The sequence below is a fragment of the Carlito syrichta genome, unplaced genomic scaffold (assembly GCF_000164805.1).
Source record: "Carlito syrichta isolate Samal-C Ts95f unplaced genomic scaffold, Tarsius_syrichta-2.0.1 Scaffold287800, whole genome shotgun sequence".
Classification (NCBI taxonomy): Eukaryota; Metazoa; Chordata; class Mammalia; order Primates; family Tarsiidae; genus Carlito; species Carlito syrichta.
Genome location: NW_007231896.1, coordinates 317,808 through 336,829, shown reverse-complemented (window position 1 = coordinate 336,829; position 19,022 = coordinate 317,808). Strand labels below are relative to the sequence as shown.

General features: G+C 38.0%; 1 protein-coding gene across 1 annotated transcript in view; it reads left to right on the top strand.

Moving 5' to 3' along the window:
- FYB2 (FYN binding protein 2) overlaps window positions 1–19,022 on the top strand; it is a 77,739-nt gene that overhangs the window by 27,844 nt on the left and 30,873 nt on the right. Inside the window, 5 exon segments of the mRNA XM_008053055.2 lie at window positions 5,647–5,681; window positions 8,960–8,973; window positions 11,339–11,365; window positions 12,116–12,203; window positions 15,398–15,557. Coding sequence (XP_008051246.1) covers window positions 5,647–5,681; window positions 8,960–8,973; window positions 11,339–11,365; window positions 12,116–12,203; window positions 15,398–15,557 — 324 coding nt within the window.

Sequence of the window (19,022 nt, the reverse complement as noted above, 5' to 3'; positions counted from 1 at the left end):
AACATTCATGCCATTGGAATTCTGGAGGAGAAGAGAAAGATGGCATAACTAAGAAGTGCTTGAAGAAATAGTGACTGAAAACTTCTCAAATTTGGCAAAAGACATGGCATGACAGAATCAAGAAACCAAACTCCAAACAAGATAAATGCAATCTTTATGTATAAATCTAATCAAACTTCTGAAAAACAGAAAAAATCTTGAAAGCAGTTAGCAGGAAAGAAACAATAAAGATAAGACTAGAAAGAAATGAAATTGAAAACAAAAACAATAGGGAAAAATCAATGAAACCAAAAGCTTGTTCTTTGAAACAAAACCAATAAATTGGCAAACTTTTAACAGGACTGACAAAGAATCAGAAAGAAGACACAAATAATACCAAAAATGAAACTGGGAGATTATTATAGACCCTAAATAAGTCAAAAAGGATAATAATGAAATATGAACTCTATACATATAAATTTGACAGCTAACTATAATATGAATCTTAGAAAATGCAGACACCTGTATGGAAATTGGAACTGGCAACAAATTCCTGATCAAAATTCTAAGTGCCCATAGCATAAGAGATAGACAAGTGGGACCTCATCAAACTGAGAAGCTTCTGCAAAGTCAAAGAAACCATCAAGAGAGCAAAAAGCCTACAGAATAGGAAAAAATATTTGCCTACTGTATGTCTGACAAAGGCCTAATGAAACTCAAATGCACTGAAAGGAAAAAAACAGACAGCCTCATTAAAAAGTGGGCAAAATACATGAATAGACACTTCTCAAAAGAAGATACATGGGCAGCCAACAGACACATGAAAAAGTGCTCAGCCTCACTCATCATCAGAGAAATACAAATCAAAACATTGAGATACCACCTAACCCCAGTAAGAATGCCCATCATTAATAAAATAAACAACAGATGTGAGGATGCAGAGAAAAAGGAATGCTTCTACACTGCTGGTGGGAATGCAAACTAGTGTGGCAATTTCTGAAAGAACTAGAATTTGACCTTCCATATGACCCAGCAATTCCCCTATTGGGAATATACCCAGAGAAACTCAAGTCATTCTACAAAAAAGATACCTGCACACGCATGTTTGTTGCAGCTGTATTCACAATAGCAAAAACAATGAGCCAACCATGCTGCCCATCGAAGCTGGACTGGATAAAAACTGTGGTACATATATGAAATGGACAATTATGCAGTCATAAAGAAGGACAAGCATATGGACTTCGCAGCAACTTGGATGAATTTAGAGTCTATCATACTCAGTGACCTATCACAGAAACAAAGCAGTACCATATGTTCTCACTCAAAAGCAGACCTTGAACAATTATTATAATACTATAAGAAAGGGATTGGCAGTAGTGGGAAACTGCTGGGAGGTGGGGGTGGTATTGGCAGTTGAGGAAAACTGCCAGGGGAGAGACTGGTACACCTCATCAACAAGGCTACCTGCATACTAACCCTGAATTGTACCCCACATCTTTAAAATAAAAAAATTAAAAGTTAAAAAAAATCAGTTAGATTACCATATTGATAGGATAAAGAAGAAAAATCACACAATCAATGCAGAAAATGTATGTGAAAATTCAACTCCAATTTATGATAAAAATTGTCATAAAAATCGGAATGGAGGGGAACTTTCTCAACTTGTTAAAGACCATTTACTGAAAACCTCCAACTAAACATAATACTAAATGATAAAACATTGAATGCTTTCACCCTAAAATTAGCAACAAGACAAGAATGTCTGCTCTTACCACAACATAGTACTAGAAGTTCTATCTAGTGCAATAAGGCAGACAATGAAAATTAAAGGCATTCACATCAAAAAAGCAAGTAATCAAATTGTCTTTATTTGGGGTGACATTATCATCTAGGTAGAAATTCCCAAGGAATTTACCAAAACACACACACAAGAAAACCCTCCTGGAACTAAAAAATGAGGCTAGGTAGGCTGCAGAATACAAAATATAAGCATACATAAAAAGCACTTGTATAGAATATATATACTAGCAATGAACATTGAAAAAGAAAAATATGACACCATTCAAAATTGCTTTAAAAAGATAAATACTTAGACTTAAGTCTTACAAAGCATGTATAAGACTTAAATGCTGAAAACTTTAAAATGCTGATTAAATCAAAGAAAATCTAAATAAGTGGAGAGACGTACCATGTTTGTGTATTAGAAGACACAGTACAGTAAAACTGACAGTAAAAATGTCAATTCTCCCAAAGTGATACGTAGGTTAAATACAATTCCTATAAAAATCCAGCAAGATCTTTTGTAGATAAAGATAAGATTATTCTAAAATGCACAGGGAAAGGCTAAGGAACTAGAATAGCTAAAAACAATTTTGAAAAATTAAAATAGGAGGAATTATTCTACCCAGTTTTAAGACTTAAAGCTACAGTAATCAAGACTGTGTGGTGTTGACGAAGAAAAATGCATAGAACAAGGGAACAGAATATACTGGGGGTGTCAAAAAATATATACACATTTTATGAGATGTTTGCCATAATCAGAAGTGTCTGGATGCTGATGTTAAACACTTTGAGCACCTCTTATGATTGCAGATGTTATCAGTATATATTGAGTATTACAATTTTCAGTTTTTTCCTTTCTTCAAATGTGTATACTTTTTTTTTTTTTTTTTTGGCACCACCTGTAGAACCCAGAAATAAACCTACACAAATATATCCAGTTGTTTTTTTTTTTTAAAGCTGCAAAAGCAATTCAATAGAGAAAAGAGAGCTTTTTAACATGGTGTAGAAGCAATTAGATACTAGTAGGTAAAATAAAATAAATAAACCTCAGTTTAAGTCTCATACCTTATACCGAGGTTAACTTAAAATGGGTCTTTCTTCTTTCCCTTGCTCACCAAGGATGAGACGACCAAATGATACCTTTCTAAGAGGAAGGTGGATCTAAAGATGGAAGAAAGGAAGGAGGATGGCTTTTGCTGTTGCCATGGGTGATTCTGTCTCTTGAGCAGTGCCAAGAAAGCAAGGAAGACCCTGTTGGGGTGCTTAGCTCAGCACAAGTGCTTTTATGAGGGTTCACTCTTTTATACAGAATGTGGCATCGGGTACGCAAGTGTCAGGCTGTTCTAGAAGCACTGCAGAATTGTCCTTAGAGGTCACCTAGGCAAATACTTTTCAGACTGTATTTCTAGGCCCCGGGGATTTCTTGAAGGGTCTTGGAGACCTTCGGGAATATCATCAAGCAGAGTTCTTTTTATGCTCCTGAGTGATATTCCATTTATATCAGCGAAGCCATGGTTGGAAGAAAATTTGAAAGGCATTTACTGTTGGAATGACCTTGGACAAGTTACTTACCTCTTTAGGTGTCTGTTTCCTCATCAGTAAAACTGAACTATTGGTAGTAATTATCATGAGAATTAAGTGAAATAAGGCATTTACATGTTTGGCATCATGCCGGCTGTCTATAAGTATAAAAAATGTTAGCTGCTTTTTATTATTTTTTATAATATGAATAATAATATTCATATTGTAAAAGCGGTGAAGAGACTTCTCCAAGGTCACACAGGGAGTTGGGACATGGAAAAGGTGCAGTGGGCCTCTTAGGACCATATTATGACTATAATGACACTAGCAGTTGGAGGGTTGCTGAGGACCATCTTCAGATATTTGTCCTTTCTCTGCCAGCATGACAAAGCTATTCATGGAGAGAAAACTATACAATTCTGTGTAGAAAGTGAGCAAGGACTCCAGTGCTGTGGGTCACATCTTCTTGTTATAATTCTTAGTTCATTTCTGACCCCTTAGACATGCAGCCTTTTACACTATATATATCTTGGAGTAAGTTTTGATAGCTTTGCTTACCATTAAAGAACCTCCACTCTGTTAATATCAGCATTATGGATGCGTTATTAATTGAATGTGTATTTTCTTTGTTTATTAACCATGGCAATAAGGCTTCTTCCAAGTCTTGGTGTCATTGTTTCTAAGATAGAGTAAGTAACAATATTATCAGTCCCCAGGTGGTTAGGAGAAGCAAATGACATCATGGTTTGCTGGTTATTTTACATAGATAAATGAATTGAGAGAGGGAGGAGGAGATTGTACAAAACAAATCTATACTAGGAGAATATGGGCAAGCTGCATCATAAACAGATATTTTTAAAGTATGAATAACTAAACAAAGTTTTTAAAGTAAGGAAGGGCAGAAAAAAATGTTTTCATTTAAAAAGCAGTGAAAATAAAAGTGTCTAACTTCCCAAGTTGAAGTACATATCGTTAATCATCCATGTAAAATTTTAAGTCTGCATCAACAATTACATGCTGATGGTCACTCAAGAAAACCTGAGATTTCATTTATTTTTTCAATGTATTATATGTTTAGAATAATCAAGGCTTAGAAATGTGACATAGTCAGTTTTCTAAACAAAAGCTTCAGGACTCCAGCAGCAAGAAAATGAAAGGAAATGGGGAGGAATCTTACTTATACACATATATTTGTTAATGGTAGGAAGAAAACTTTTATAAGTACTTCTAAACAAAGAAAAACCAAATAAAGTTTTTTGTGAAAAACACACCACTTTCTATACAATGCTTGGTGCTCTGCTAGGTATATTACACTTCTTACGTCAATCATTTCCTTTCATCTCCCCATTCTGTAAGGCAGGTACCAGTTGGCCTAGTTTCACAGATTAACAAACTGAGGTTCAAAGAAATAAATTTGTCTAAAACCCCCTATGAATGAAGTGGCAGAACTGGCTTTGAACTCAAATTCTTATCACTACTTGTATTTGTTAACAAAGTCACTTACCACAAAATGATGTTTCAGTCAATGATGGATCACATATATGTCAGCAGTCCCATCAGATTATGATGCCATATTTTTACTGTATTTTTTCTGTGTTTAGATGTTTAAATACACACTGACCATTGTGTTACAATTGCCAACAGTGCTCAGTACAGTTACACGCTGTACAAGTTTGTAACCTAGGAGCCACAGACTCTACCATACAACCTAGGTGTGTGGTAGGCTGTGTTTGCACAATGACAAGATCACCTGTCACATCTTTCAGAATCTATCCTCTTCATTAAGCGATGCGTGACTGTAATTAAGGTTGGTATCATGTCATTAAGTGAGATCCACAGAACTACTGGAAAAGTCAAAAGGTATTTTAGCCTTTGTTGGCGAGCGCCTCTTTTCAAGCTGTGTTTAAGGAAACAAAACCCTTGTGAAGCAAAATACTTTGGGGCATGATACAGAGTTCATTTTGTTGAAGTGGAATTTAGTTAGCTTTTTATTCCTTTCTCTTTCTTTCCAAGTTTGCCTTCTGACTGCTATCACTAAGTTCCAGTACTTTCCTTGAAGCATAGAGTGTGTATCTATTGACCAAAACAGGAAACTGAAAATAGTTTCATATGTTTTCATTGATTGTAAACTCCATCCTGGAAATCCCCACAGTAATGAAAATTATATTTATATATATTTATATAATATTTATGTAATCAGTGAGCTCATAATTTCCCAAGCCATGCAGATAGAACCTTGCATAGATTGATGTTCTAAAGGCGAGAAGACTGAACTCTGCAATTTTTCATAATTGCTTTCATCACGGGTACTAAAAGAAATGAGTGACAAATTGCCTTGAAATAACTTTCTTGTGTTTATCCTAGCAACTTATGACGTCAGAATTGAAGAACTTCAAAAGGTATTGTTTCCTTTCTCTTTCATACATTATAACTAAAAGTAGAACAAGGGGTACAGGAATGATTCTAAAGTTGTTTCTTTTATGAAGGAGAAAAGGTCTTTGTTTTCAGTTTACCTCCTATTCCTGAGGCTTCCCCAGACTCCAGCTTCTGAGAGTCTGAACACTGAACCTTGCAATGTCAGTGACCAAAAAATGTGTAACAGGATCAAAGAAGGTGGTCCTAATCTATTTCCAGCCCCTTATCTATGGTGGCCAGCACCAACTATCCTCTAATAACTGTGCCTTCAGAGAGAAATTCTTTGACACAATCCAAAACTTGTATATCCTGCATTTTCTAGAAAATGACCACACCCCTTAAGGCAAGCTTCTGGGCCTGTGGGCAGAGCGCTAGTTGCCACCTGAAGGCTAAATGGCAACCTGATTAGAGCCCCAACAGAATCCCTGCTAACCTCAATCCCAGCTCCTGGCTATGTGATCCTGAGTCTCCATTTCTTTACCTGTAAAATTGGGACAATAAAGTACCCACATCGGGGTTCCTTGTGAGGATGAAAACAAGATAAATGAAGGTTAAAAAAATATATATATTAGTAAGTACTTGAAACAGAGCATTTCACTTCTCAGAGAATGAACTGTGTCCTCTGTAAAATTGTGTATCCTCCAAGAGGACAGGAAGCATGTCTTGTGGTTACTGTATCTATAGTAGTAGATGCTCAGTAAATTAGGGGGCCAGTACCTGTTTCACCGTATTTCTGAGTGTCAGGCAAAATATGTAAACACCTAGTATAGTGCCTGGCTCACAGTAGGTGCTTACCTAGTGTTTTAATGGAGTCAGTTAAGATTCTACTCTTTTGTCGCTATGTATATTTAGTCTAGATCCTTTGTCTCTCTGTTTCAATTGTCTTAGTCTTGCTGGTAAGGATTATTCATTTGTGGATACACTTTGTAGCTAGAAAAATACAAATGATTATTATTCCTATTAATGGGAGTAGAGTCTATTAAAATGCCTCACTTACCTGGCAACATCAACAAATAATAAACTGTTCTGCACAAGTGAGTTCTCCAAATAACTAAATTTTATCCCATTTGAATAAAAAACCATAAAAGTATGTTTAATTTTTAAATCTTTTAACTCTCAGACATTTATATTTATCTCTGTATTTTGAAGTTCAGTGAGAGGAATCTGATTTCACTTTTTCTTGATGACTTGGATAGGGGCTTTCTTTGAATCGGAACTTTCTTGAATAGGGATTGGGGGAACACGATTCATGCTCTTTTAATGAGCTACACTTGAGCCCTTGTAGAAGAGCTAGTTGTCGGCCAGGCATAGTGGCTCATGCCTATAATCCCAGCATTTTGGGAGGCGGAGGTGAGAGGATTGCCTGAGGCTTCACCAGACTCCAGCTTCTGAGAGTCTGAACACTGAACCTTGCAATGTCAGTGACCAAAAAATGTGTAACAGGATCAAAGAAGGTGGTCCTAATCTATTTCCAGCCCCTTATCTATGGTGGCCAGCACGAACTATCCTCTAATAACTGGAGGTTGAGACCAGTCTGGGCAATTGATGAGACCGCCTGTCTACAATAAATCAAAACAATTAGGTGGGCATGGTGGGGCATACCTATGGATCCAGCTACTTGGAAGGTTGAGGCAGGAGGATCACCGGAGCCCAGCAGGGCAAGGCTGCAGTGGCTGTGAGTGTGCCACTGCACTCCAGTTTGGGCGACAGAGTGAGACTCTGACTCAAAAAAAAAAAAAAATTGCCTTCTGTGTTGTCGTTAATGGAAAATCAAGTCTATTTTCTGTAATTGTTTCCTTTTTTCTTTCTGCTGTCCATATCTTTCATGTGCGTATGTGCATATAGAGTCTTTCATGTGGTCCAGTATGTACCAAGTTCCTGTTGTATGCCAGGCACTTGTATATACAAGTGGTCATTATAGTTATCTTGTGAGCTACTGTCACTGCTTTCAGATTACAGATGAGAACATCAAGGCTCAAAGAGGTTAAGTAAACTTTATTTATTTATTGAGTCGGAGTCTCAGCCCATCACAGACTGGAGTGCAGTGGCACATTCATGGCCACCCCAGTGTTGACCTGCTGAGCTCCAGCAGTCCATCTGCCTCAGCCTTCCAAATAGATGGAACTACAGGCGCATGCTACCATGCCCAGCTGAGCCACCGAGCCCAGTCAGGTAAACTTTAAATAATACAGCAGAGGTATAAAACAAGGTCTATCTGCCAGGGCTGCATCTAATTTGCTAGAATTATATGTAAAATAACCAATAATCCCTAAGTGAAGACCTACAGAGCTGGCCTCAAAGAATGATATAATGAGCTATTATGCCTGGATTTTTTTTTTTTTTTTTGAGTTGGAGTTGGAGTCTCACTCCGTCACCCAGGCCAGAGCACATTGGCACACTCATGGCCATGGCCATCCTAACATCGACCTACTGGGCTCCAGCAATCTTTTTGCTTCAGCCTTCAAAGTAACTGGAACTACAGGTGCATGCTATCATGCCCAGCTAATTTTTTTTTAATTGTGGAGATGAGGTCTCACCAAGTTGCCCAGGCTGGTCTCGAACCCACAGGCTCAGGCAATTCACTTGCCTCAGCTTCCCAAAGTGCTGGGATTATAGACTGAGCCACCAAGTCCGGCCATATGCCTGGATTTTGTACAGCATTTTAGATACTTTAGATATTTTCTTTTTCTTCTTTTCAGGATTCTTGGCTAGATCCCAAAGAATGAGTAATATCAGATATGTGACCACTAAATGAATGAGGGGCTACATTGTGATCATTGGGACATAATTTTGATGGAAGCCAAATCTAGTTCATGCAAGACCTGAGTGGTACTCAGAGGGCACATGATCAGTGAAGAAAGGAGAAATCCCAGCATCACTTGCACACTTCTGAATACCAATTTTGCCTGCTGAAACATTGCTCAGATACCACAAATTCATATTTCCTCATATGATTTAGAAGTTATTTATTCTACAGATATATTCCTGGAAAGGTGTGCAGATGACAGTTTATTTTTCTGAGTCAAGTCACATTCCATTGGCATGCCCTATAACCTCAGAAATGCTTATTTTCTTTTCTGATTGATCTTCAGCCCCAATGGCAATGGTTCCTGGAACTTTCTGTTGTCAGTGTCTGCTTGTCCTTTTTACTGAGACCTCATATCCTTCACTTTTTGGTCAAGTCTGTAATGATCTGTAACCAAACAACAGAGCCTGGTTTAGGTTTATTTATGAAAATAACCATTTTTCTCTTCACTTTCAGCCTTTAAGGAGTTTGCTCCATCAAGAACTTAGGTAAGTATTATCGTCAAAAGAAAAGCATTATTCCAACCACTGACCCTCTAATGACTGAATTAGTTTTCCTCTATGGACTGGCTATGTTTCCAGTGCCTGACCTGGTTTCCACCTGCCTGACCTGACCACATGGCAAGGTGCCTGATACAAAGAAAATGACCCATGAATCTGCCCTGTCTTCCCCTTTCCATGTTATGGTACGTTCATGTCAAATGATTACTTCATCAGTTACTGAGCTTTTACCCAAATCGGACACTCCTAGATTCTGAGATACAAAGATGAATAGAATGTATTTCCTACCCTTGGTTTGAGATGAGAGGAGAAGCCAGGGTGGTTGAGGTCTTACCTGGAGGGAAAAATAACCAAATAAATAGGAAATTATGATATTATATAATCACTGCTATGGAAGTTGTTAAAACACAGAGGTGAGGCAGGAGAACCAGGCTGGAGGCTATAGGAGTGCTTTACTTGAAGAGTGACACTTGAACTGAATCTTGAAATAAGTATAGGAATTGAACTTATGTTCCAGGGACAAGGAAAAGTGTGAGCAGAGACATAGAGTATTGAAGAGTAAGGCAAGTCCAAGAATCTATGCATAGTTTGATTTGGTTTGAGCATAAAGTACAGTGTGGAAGCAACAGGAACAAAGCCTGGGAAGCATGGAAGCTGGATCCGGAGGGCCTGAATTCTCTAATGAGTCACTTAGACCAGCCCTGTCTTATAGACATATAATTCAAGCCAACTATGTAATTCAACATTTTTCTAGTAGTCATATTTTAGTAATCATTCTTTAGTAGCCATTTAACCTCACCTGTGAAAAGAGACAGATGAAATTAATTTTAATAATGTGTTTTATTTAATCAAATTCATCCAAAACATTATTTCACTTTTTTATTTTTAATTGGAGTCTCTGTTGCTCAGGCTGGAGTGCCATGGCACACTCACAGTCACTCCAGCATCGAGCTGCTGGGCTCCGGTGATCTTTCTGACTCAGCCTTCCAAGTAGCTGGAACTACAGGTGTGCACTACCATACCTGGCTAATTTTTTTTATTTATTATAGAGATGAGGTCTTGCCAAGAAGCCCAGGCTGATGTCGAACGTGTGGGCTCAGGCAATCCACTCGCCTCAGCCTCCCAAAATGCTGGGATGACTGGCTGAGCCACCGAGCCTGGCTTATTATTTCAATATGTAATAAATATCAGAATTATTAATCAGGTATTTTATATGCTCTTTTTTATGCCACTCTTCAAAATCCAGGTGTATCTTATACTTACAGCTCAATCTGAACTAAACACATTTCAGGTGTTCAGTAGCTCTACCTGTGGCCAGTAGCCACTGTATTGGACAATACAAATTCACACTTTATCCTATAGGTAAGGGAGCCACAAAATAATTTTGTTTTTGTTTTTAGAGATGAGGTCTTGCTATGTTGCCCAGTCTGATCTCGAATTCCTGGGCTCAAGCGATCCTCCTGCCTCAGCCTCCCTAAGTGCTATAATTACAGGCATTAGCCACCACATCTGGCCAGACAAAAGAGTTTTAAAGCAGAGACAGTGTGCCCTCTGCCTCATGATATTTCTAGAAGTTGTAATTTTAAATTTACTTCAGCAGTTATTTATGAAGATATGTAGACACTGTTGCATAGGTATTGGGGGATAGGAAGATGGAGTACAAAGGACAAGTATGTAAATGGCAGTCAGATGCCTTCGGGAAAATATCAGCCATGTGCTATGGGAACAGAAGAACTGGATAATTCTAACTCAGCAAGTGCTTTGATGAAGAAAATGATACCAACAATTATTGAGGGTCTACTATGTGCTATGAGCAATGCTAGGCTTTCGAAATTTGTATCACATTTCATTCTCATGGTAAGTGTTGAGATTTGTATTGCCATCTTTCCTTTATAAATAAAAAAAAACTTAATTTTAGAAGGATTAACTTTAAGTTTTAGGAGGAGTTAAGATGAGGGTTAGAACCCAGGACTCACTTTATGGTACCTGTTTGTCACATAAGAACTAGTCTATGACCTTAATGGTGGACAACAGTGTTCAGTGACAGGATGAAAGAATAAGACTCCTTAAAGCTCTTTCTCATTGTCTTTCAGAATAGTTTGATGTTTTCCCCTTGATGTTTTTTTTTTTTCATGACCACTTCTTCTGATTATCTTCTTTCTCCGCCTTCCATATAAATGTGGTAGCAGAAGAACTGTAAGGCAATCTAGCTCATTATAAAGCCAGAGGCAGAAGTTCCCACATGGATGTTGATGTTCTCCAGCATTCTGTCTTTGGCTCTTTCTGTTTTTCATTACACTCCTCACCTTGACCCTCACACGCTTTTCTGCTACAGCTGTTATCCATATCCTGGTGCAAGCCAGTGATTCGTGTCAGTAGGGAATACTGGGTAAGTACCCCTCTGTGCCCAGCAACGTGCTATTCCTACCATGGGTTACACAGCATCAATGCTGGAGATGCACATGTGTTTAAGATAGTCCTGCCTCTTTGTAACTTGATTTCTAGGTCATTGACAAAGCAAAGTAGAGGAAATGGAGATAGATGATCTATAGAGAGATATATTATAATACAACATAGAAGGACGATGTGTTAGGGAAGCGGAGAAGGTATGACTGCTTGGTAGAATCAGGGAAAGATTCTCAGAGGTAAGATGTTTAGACAAATCAAAAAGTGTTGTATTTGCCAGTAATATAGGATGCAAAAGGTATGTCTGACAAAAGAAATAGCTAATAAAGACGGAGAGTTGCTCAAATAGGGTGGTGGGTTTAAGGAATTATGAATGTCTTGATTCAAGCAAAAGTGGAGGGAAAAGGCAGAAGAAGATGGGTTTGGAAAGAAATGCAGAAGGCAGATCACAACGTGACTTAGATTAAATCCTATGGGCAATGAGATGTTAGACGTTAGGCAGGAATTAACACTCTGGCATTGAAGCTCAGGGAAGTTATTTACATAGTTGATCTAATCCTGATCCCCTCATCTTTAAAAAAAAAAGCATACCTATTTAAATCCATCTTTCTAATTTATTTAATTTTGGAGCAGTACACTAGCCTCTGAGCACTCTAAGCTTTACTTTTCTCCTGATATTTTTATGTTTCAGCCCTAAAAGTGAAAGTGAAGGCAAAAGAATGAAGGAAAAAGAGTCATGTGAATTGGGACCTCAAAAAACAGAAAAGGATCCACATTCAAACCATCCTTTCAAGGTACCTGTGTCCTAGTGTTCCTGGCCAAATGGTACAGTTTAGGCATACAGCAGATAGGTTCATGGGGGTGACCTTTTTTAAGCCTGAGACACACAGCTCTTCAGAGAGACTGAGTTAGAAGACACAATAGGTATTGGGTATCTTATCGAGAAAATGAATGTGACAATGACATTAAGTCCTAGCCCCCAATTTCCCACTTTTTAATTTTTTTTAATTTTTTAATTTTTTTTTTTTAATGATTCATGCCTGTAATCCCAGCGCTTCAGGAGGCTGACCCACTTTTTAGCCTTGAAGCAGGTCAGGGACTTGAAGCAGGTCAGCAAGGCACCCAGGGTGCAAACATAAAGCAGCACTAACTTAAAGGTGCTGTCCTAGCTCTTGCCCGACCCTGGAGTGAGAGCTGCCTTAAATGTTGTGCTCCAAGGCCCTGCTTAGAACAGTGACTTGTCTCCAAGCTCAGTCATCTCATCTGTAAAATGAGAATAAATAATCCTACCTAACTACCACCCCCTGTCCCAATTCTACCTTATTTGTGATCGTAAATTGAAATAAGGTGCATGAAAGTGCTTTTAAGCTACCATAAAAAATGAAATATATTCTTGTTTCTTGTGATATTAAACATTGTGAATGTGTATGTGTATCCATATCCAACTGACCACATCCCCTTCCAAGTTGTTAGGTGGTGAGAGGCTTAAAGAATGGATACCATTAGATAGCCAAAGGAAGGACAAAATCATGAACTTCACAGCAACTTGGATGGACTTAGAGTCTAGAATACTGAGCGCTCTATCACAGAAACAAAGAACTGAGTGTCACATGTTCTCACTCATAAGAACTATTATCGTAATACTATAAGAAAAAGATTGGCAGTAGCAGGAAACTGCGGGGGTGTGGGGGGATGTGGGATTGACAGTAGTGGGAATCTGCAGGAGGGGGGCACACCTCATCAACAAGGGTACCTGCATAATGAACATTCGTATATCTAACCCTGAATTGTACCCCTATATCTTTAAAATAAAAAAATTAAAATTTGAATAAATAAATAAATAAAAATATATTTTAAAAAAAGAATAGATATCACCTGAGCTACTACTGGAACTTGAAATGCTATTGATACCTGTCTGAGATGTGCCTATTAATATGCAAATGTCCCAGTGCCATCTGCAGGGCTAGGGTAAATCAAACAGTATTTTAAGGGTATGGGCCTGAACTGGTGGGTAGGTCCACAGGCCAGGTTAGACCACGTTATGTTGGATGTTTAAAGAGTATCAGAAGGCAGTATAATTCAAATAATAGAGTAAGTCACTAATTAAGAAAGAATTCAGAGCCAGGGGAGTTGCTTTGGGGGCCAAGCCCAGAGTGCAGGGCAAGGCCATAAATGAGTGGTAAGGCTAGAGATCAGGAAGGGTTTGCTCAGGAGTATATGAGAAAGGCAGTAGAGAAACATGACGAAGGATATTGGCCATGAAAAAGCACAGTTCTGCTTTTATTCAATGCTGGCTAAATGGCATGGGCCAAATATGGGGTCAGGCTACTACCAAAGGGTCACGTCTTCTATAGAGTGGGTTTGAGTTTCAGAAATCGTTAAATGTTATTTAGAATATATTAGATGAATGAGCAAACTGCATTCATTAGGGAACTACATTGAAGAATGGTGGTCACTATATTTGTATGAAATATTGACTTCATTACTTTCTTGTCATTTTTCTCAATTTAAAAATTTCATTCCTGGTTATATAATTTAAAAGAATGTCTCTCTTTTTGTTCTCCTCACAGTGTGCCCAAGGTCCCACCAAAAATTCAGAATAATTCATGTCATATATTATTAATTAAATTAGCTTTTTCCGAGTACTTTCAAATGTATTATCAGTCAACCCTCTTTTCTACTCTATTGTAGTCATATGGAATAAGAACAGTGACCTTTCTTTCATTTCATTGGACAATTAGAAACACATGCCCCAAATTTCTTATTTTATTTGTCTCCAGTGTCTTTTCTTGTCAGACTATCCAGATTTGTCTGAAATATAAGTCTGATTAGGTTTCTCCCCTATCTGGCTCCCTGTGATCGAGAATTAAAATTCAAACCCTTTAACTTTTGTGTAAGACCCTTCTTGACTCAGCCCCATCCTCTGTCTTCTCAGTCCCATCGCCTGTCTTTCTTTCCCATCTTCTTCCTGTTTTTCCCTCAACTCTTCACTCTTATTAGCCTTCATGCCACGTTTGTAAAGACACTAACACTTGTCCAAATAACCTATGATTTTGCAAGTGCTGATTTCTCTGCCAGATACTCTTTTGTCCTCTCTATCAATCTCCTATTGAAATTTTTAAAAATACAGTTGTTAAAGTCTTCTCCAAGAGAACCTCCCCATCCTGTTTCCATAGCAGTGATCAATTCTGTTGTAAATAACACTCATCATGTTGCACCCTCATTGATCATTTGCATACATTATCTCCATGATCATGTTGCACCCTCATTGATCATTTGCATACATTATCTCCATGATCATGTTGCACCCTCATTGATCATTTGCATACATTATCTCCATGATCATGTTGCACCCTCATTGATCATTTGCATACATTATCTCCATGATCACTCTGTCCCCTGGATCCTCTACTTTCAGAGATTCGCATGTTGTTTTGCCTTCAGTGAGTGTTTGACAAATGCTAGAGGGAGGGAGTGCAGAAAGAAGTGAGAAGGAACAAAGGACTAGTGAGTGGGAAGACAAAGTATAGGCAAAAAAGAAGGAAAGGAGAAGGAATACACAGCATCCTTAGTGCTTAAGAGAACAGGATTCCGGGGTCAATCTCTGCCTAAATAGATTGCTAACTACGGGATCAGAAACCAGTTTGTTAAGCTCTCTAAACTCTTTATCAAGAGGACTAATGATATTCTCTTCATGGCGTGTCATGATGATGAAGTGAGGTAGAACATATAAAGAGCCTGCCCTATAGTCAGGGTTCCATTACATCCTGACTGCCTCTTGTGGGCTGCCTCTGTGCTAGGCACTCAGAGGTTGATGAAAGACACGGTCTGCACCCTCATGACACTTAGATCCAGTAAAGCAGCATTAAGTAAATGATAAACTGTTTTTGTCAATGAGGAATAAATGAACAAAAAACAGCATGAGAAAGCAAAGAACTGATTAGATAAGTCAGAACCCTGAGGTACTCTCCCTGTTGCTTATTTTTAGGTAGATGCCTGTAAAAGGACACCTGGAGAAATCAAGATGACCCAAGTTCACAGAGGCAGCAGGAGCATGCTGGCTGAGAAGCAGGATACCATGGTTGACATCATCCAGATGAAGGCGTGCTCTGAGGGCCTAAAGATGAACAGGCACTCCCAAGGCCATTGTAAGTTGCATTTCTTTCTGATCCTCTTCACCATTGCCAGACTGCTTTAAAGTTAAGCACGGCCAATATTTTAATTTATTTCACAAATTTTTATTGAACAAGTAACTTGCTCTAGTGAGGCAGCTGTGCAGTTGTGGGAAGGACACTGAATTTAGAAGCAGAAGACTTGGGTTCAAATCTAGGCTCTAATACTTACCAGTTATGTGACAAAGTCCACACTCCTGCAGTGTAAGTTCTTCACTTATGAAAAGGGATCATACTATATGGACCTCACAGGCCTTTTTTGAAGGCCAAATCTGACTGTAAGTCATATGATAGGTACTCAGTGAATGTTTGTTTTTCTTTTTGTATCTACCAGATCCTGTTTTCTTTGTAGGCCCAGATCATTGATACATTAATGGTATACTATGGTATCATTGGTTGACTTTATTAAGTTTGCATTTCACTGTCACCTTAGCCTGGACTCTGGATTAAAGCAACAGTAATCAAATTATACTGTGCTAGACGCACACAAAAAAGGAGGTTTACCCAGCAAAAATTCTAGTCATGATTTGATCCTGGTAAACAAACAATATCATAGGGATTCAGAATCACTCTTTCTACTTCTGGTTTTGCTTCTCTCTGGGTTGGCTCCATTTGCAGGAAAATTCTACCCCTGTGGAGGAAAGTTGGCATCCAGCAGTGACAGGATTACAGCCTGGATCCCCTTTAGGGATCCCAGAGAAATATTAGAAATCTTTATCTTCCCACCAATTTTAAGAAAAGACCAAGATCTGAATCTTATTGGTTTTGTTTGGGTCACGTGCTGTCCATGATCTAATCATTAAATATAAAAGATAGGATGCTCTGATTGGTCCTGCCTATGTCTTTTTTTTTAAAGCAGGATTTATTAAGAAGACAGAAAAGCTCCCTCAGTGGGAGGGTACCCAAGCAGGTTGCCCCGGTCTGTGTCTTAAATGCACCTCTGGAGCTGATGATAGAGTCAGGGCTATCAAAGCTATATATTTATAAGATTGAAGGATTTCCCAAAGAAAACAAGATAGCTGTTATTAAAAAATTCTAAAAATTTAAAAATTAAAGATGCTGAGTAGACAAAGAAAACAGGTATTCACTCTATCCAAATAAGTCCTGGCAAGTCACTAATACTTCATGTGTTACCATCAGAATTATGGAAAGAGAAAATTCTCAGTGATCATAAGACTGATTCAAGGTCCCTTGAGCAGCCTGCAGCAGACTAGTCTGCCTCATCTGTGCTATACACCTCCTTTCCTGCCTACTTTCTGCTCTACTCTCAGTATACTGACCATGTCATATGCTTACATCACCCTATAATTTTGCTTGAGCTTTTTATGGCCACACTCTACCTTCTGGTACCCTATTCATCCTTCAAGATCTATCCCAAAAGCTATTTCTTCTGATGCCTCCCTGACCCTCAGTATATCTTTCTCTTTCCCACTCGCCAGAAGCCAACATTTCTCACTCCTTTCTGTTTCCATGACACTTAAACAGCAACAGAATGACCCCAGAGATAGGATTTGAAGTCAACAATTTCTGAGACCCAGGACCACTATATACCAACCTTGTAATCTTGGGAAATGTACTTACTTTGTTGTGTAAACACTTTGTCAATGCATATAAAGTGTCTGGTTCATATGTTAAATAACTGTTAGTTCATGTTGTTTTCTTGTTTTGCGAAATTATTGCATGATTTATGTTATAAGTCTTGGTTTATATGTTGTCTTCTATGACACACTATGGGTTCCTTGAGATCAAAGATCATTTGGTGTTTTTCGCTGCTTCTCTGTAACCTCGCACAGTCTGTCACACTAGAGATACCCAACAATATTTTGTTGAAAAAGGAATATAAGAGTACATCAAAATACCATGTCTAAAAATATTATGTAGATAATATGAATGACTCTCCTGACTGAAACAGGTAAAGTGAATAATAAAATTTTAAAAACGTTCATCAAAGTATTTACAGACTTGATATATAAAGTATCCACAGACCTGCAGTAACCAGTAAACCTGGGAGGTGAGTGCCAAAGCTAGCTTTAGCCTTGAGGGTTTTTACTGAACTCTGCATTTCTATTAATTCCCACTTTATCACAGGTTTCAAATAATTCCCACAAAATGTTCTTTAAAAATTTATCAATTGATAGTCAAAAATAACCAAACACACAAGGAAACAACTCACAATGAATGAAAACTAGCAGAACAGACAGCAGAACCATCCTACAAGAGGTTGCAGAAATTAGAATTATCAAAGAACATAAGATATTTAATATCTTTCAAAAATAAACAGAGAGTCAAATTATCCCTCTTTGCTAATGATATGATCCTATACCTTGGAAATCCAAGAGAATCTGCCAAAAACCTGCTTGCACTGATAAAAGACTTTGGTAAAGTCTCAGGGTACAAAATATATGTGCAGAAGACAGTTACATTCCTATACACCAACAACAAACAGGCAGAGACCCAAATTAAAAAACAATCCCATTCACAATAGCCACAAAAAAAATGAAATACCTTGGCATCCTCCTAACCAGAGAATTTGAAAGAACTTTACAATGAGAACTACAAAACACTGCTCAAAGAAATCCAAGAAGACACAAACAAATGGAAAAATATTCCATACTCATGGGTAGGAAGACTCAACATTGTTAAAATATTCATCCTACCAAGGGCAATCTACAGATTCAATGCAATACTAATTAAATTACCAACATCATTTTTTTCAGACCTGGAAATGACAATACAGAAATTCATATGGAGACATAAACGACCATGAATAGTCAAAACAATCCTTAGCAAAAGAAACAAAGCAGGAGATATCATACTTCCTGACTTTAAACTTTACTACAAGGCTACAGTAATCAAAACAGCCTGGTATTGGTACAAGAACAGGCATATAGACCAATGGAGCAGGATAGAGATTCCAGAAGCAAAATTTCAATTTCTCAACAAACTCATCTTTGACAAAGTCTCTAAAAATAACCACTATTCGGTAAAAGGTGCTGGGAAAACTGGCTGACCACAGGTGGAAGATTGAAACAGGACCCCTACCTATCACCATACACAAAAATTAACTCTAATGGATCAAAAGCCTAAATGTAAAACCTCAAACTATAAGAAACTTAGAAAACTATAGGAATTTTAGAAACACCCATATGAAAACTGGAACAGGCAACCCAATTCCTGATCAGAATCCTAAGTGCCCATACCATAAGAATTAAGATAGACAAGTGGGACCTCATCAAACTGATGAGCTTCTGCAAAGCAAAAGAAACCTTCAAGAGAGATGAGAGCCAGCCACAGAATGGGAAAAAATATTTGCCAACTGTATATCTGACAAAGGCCTAACATCTGGGATCCACAAGGAACTCAAATGCACCCAAAGGAAAAAAACAGCCCCATTAAAAAGTGGGCAAAATACATGAATAGACACTTCTCAAAAGAAGATAT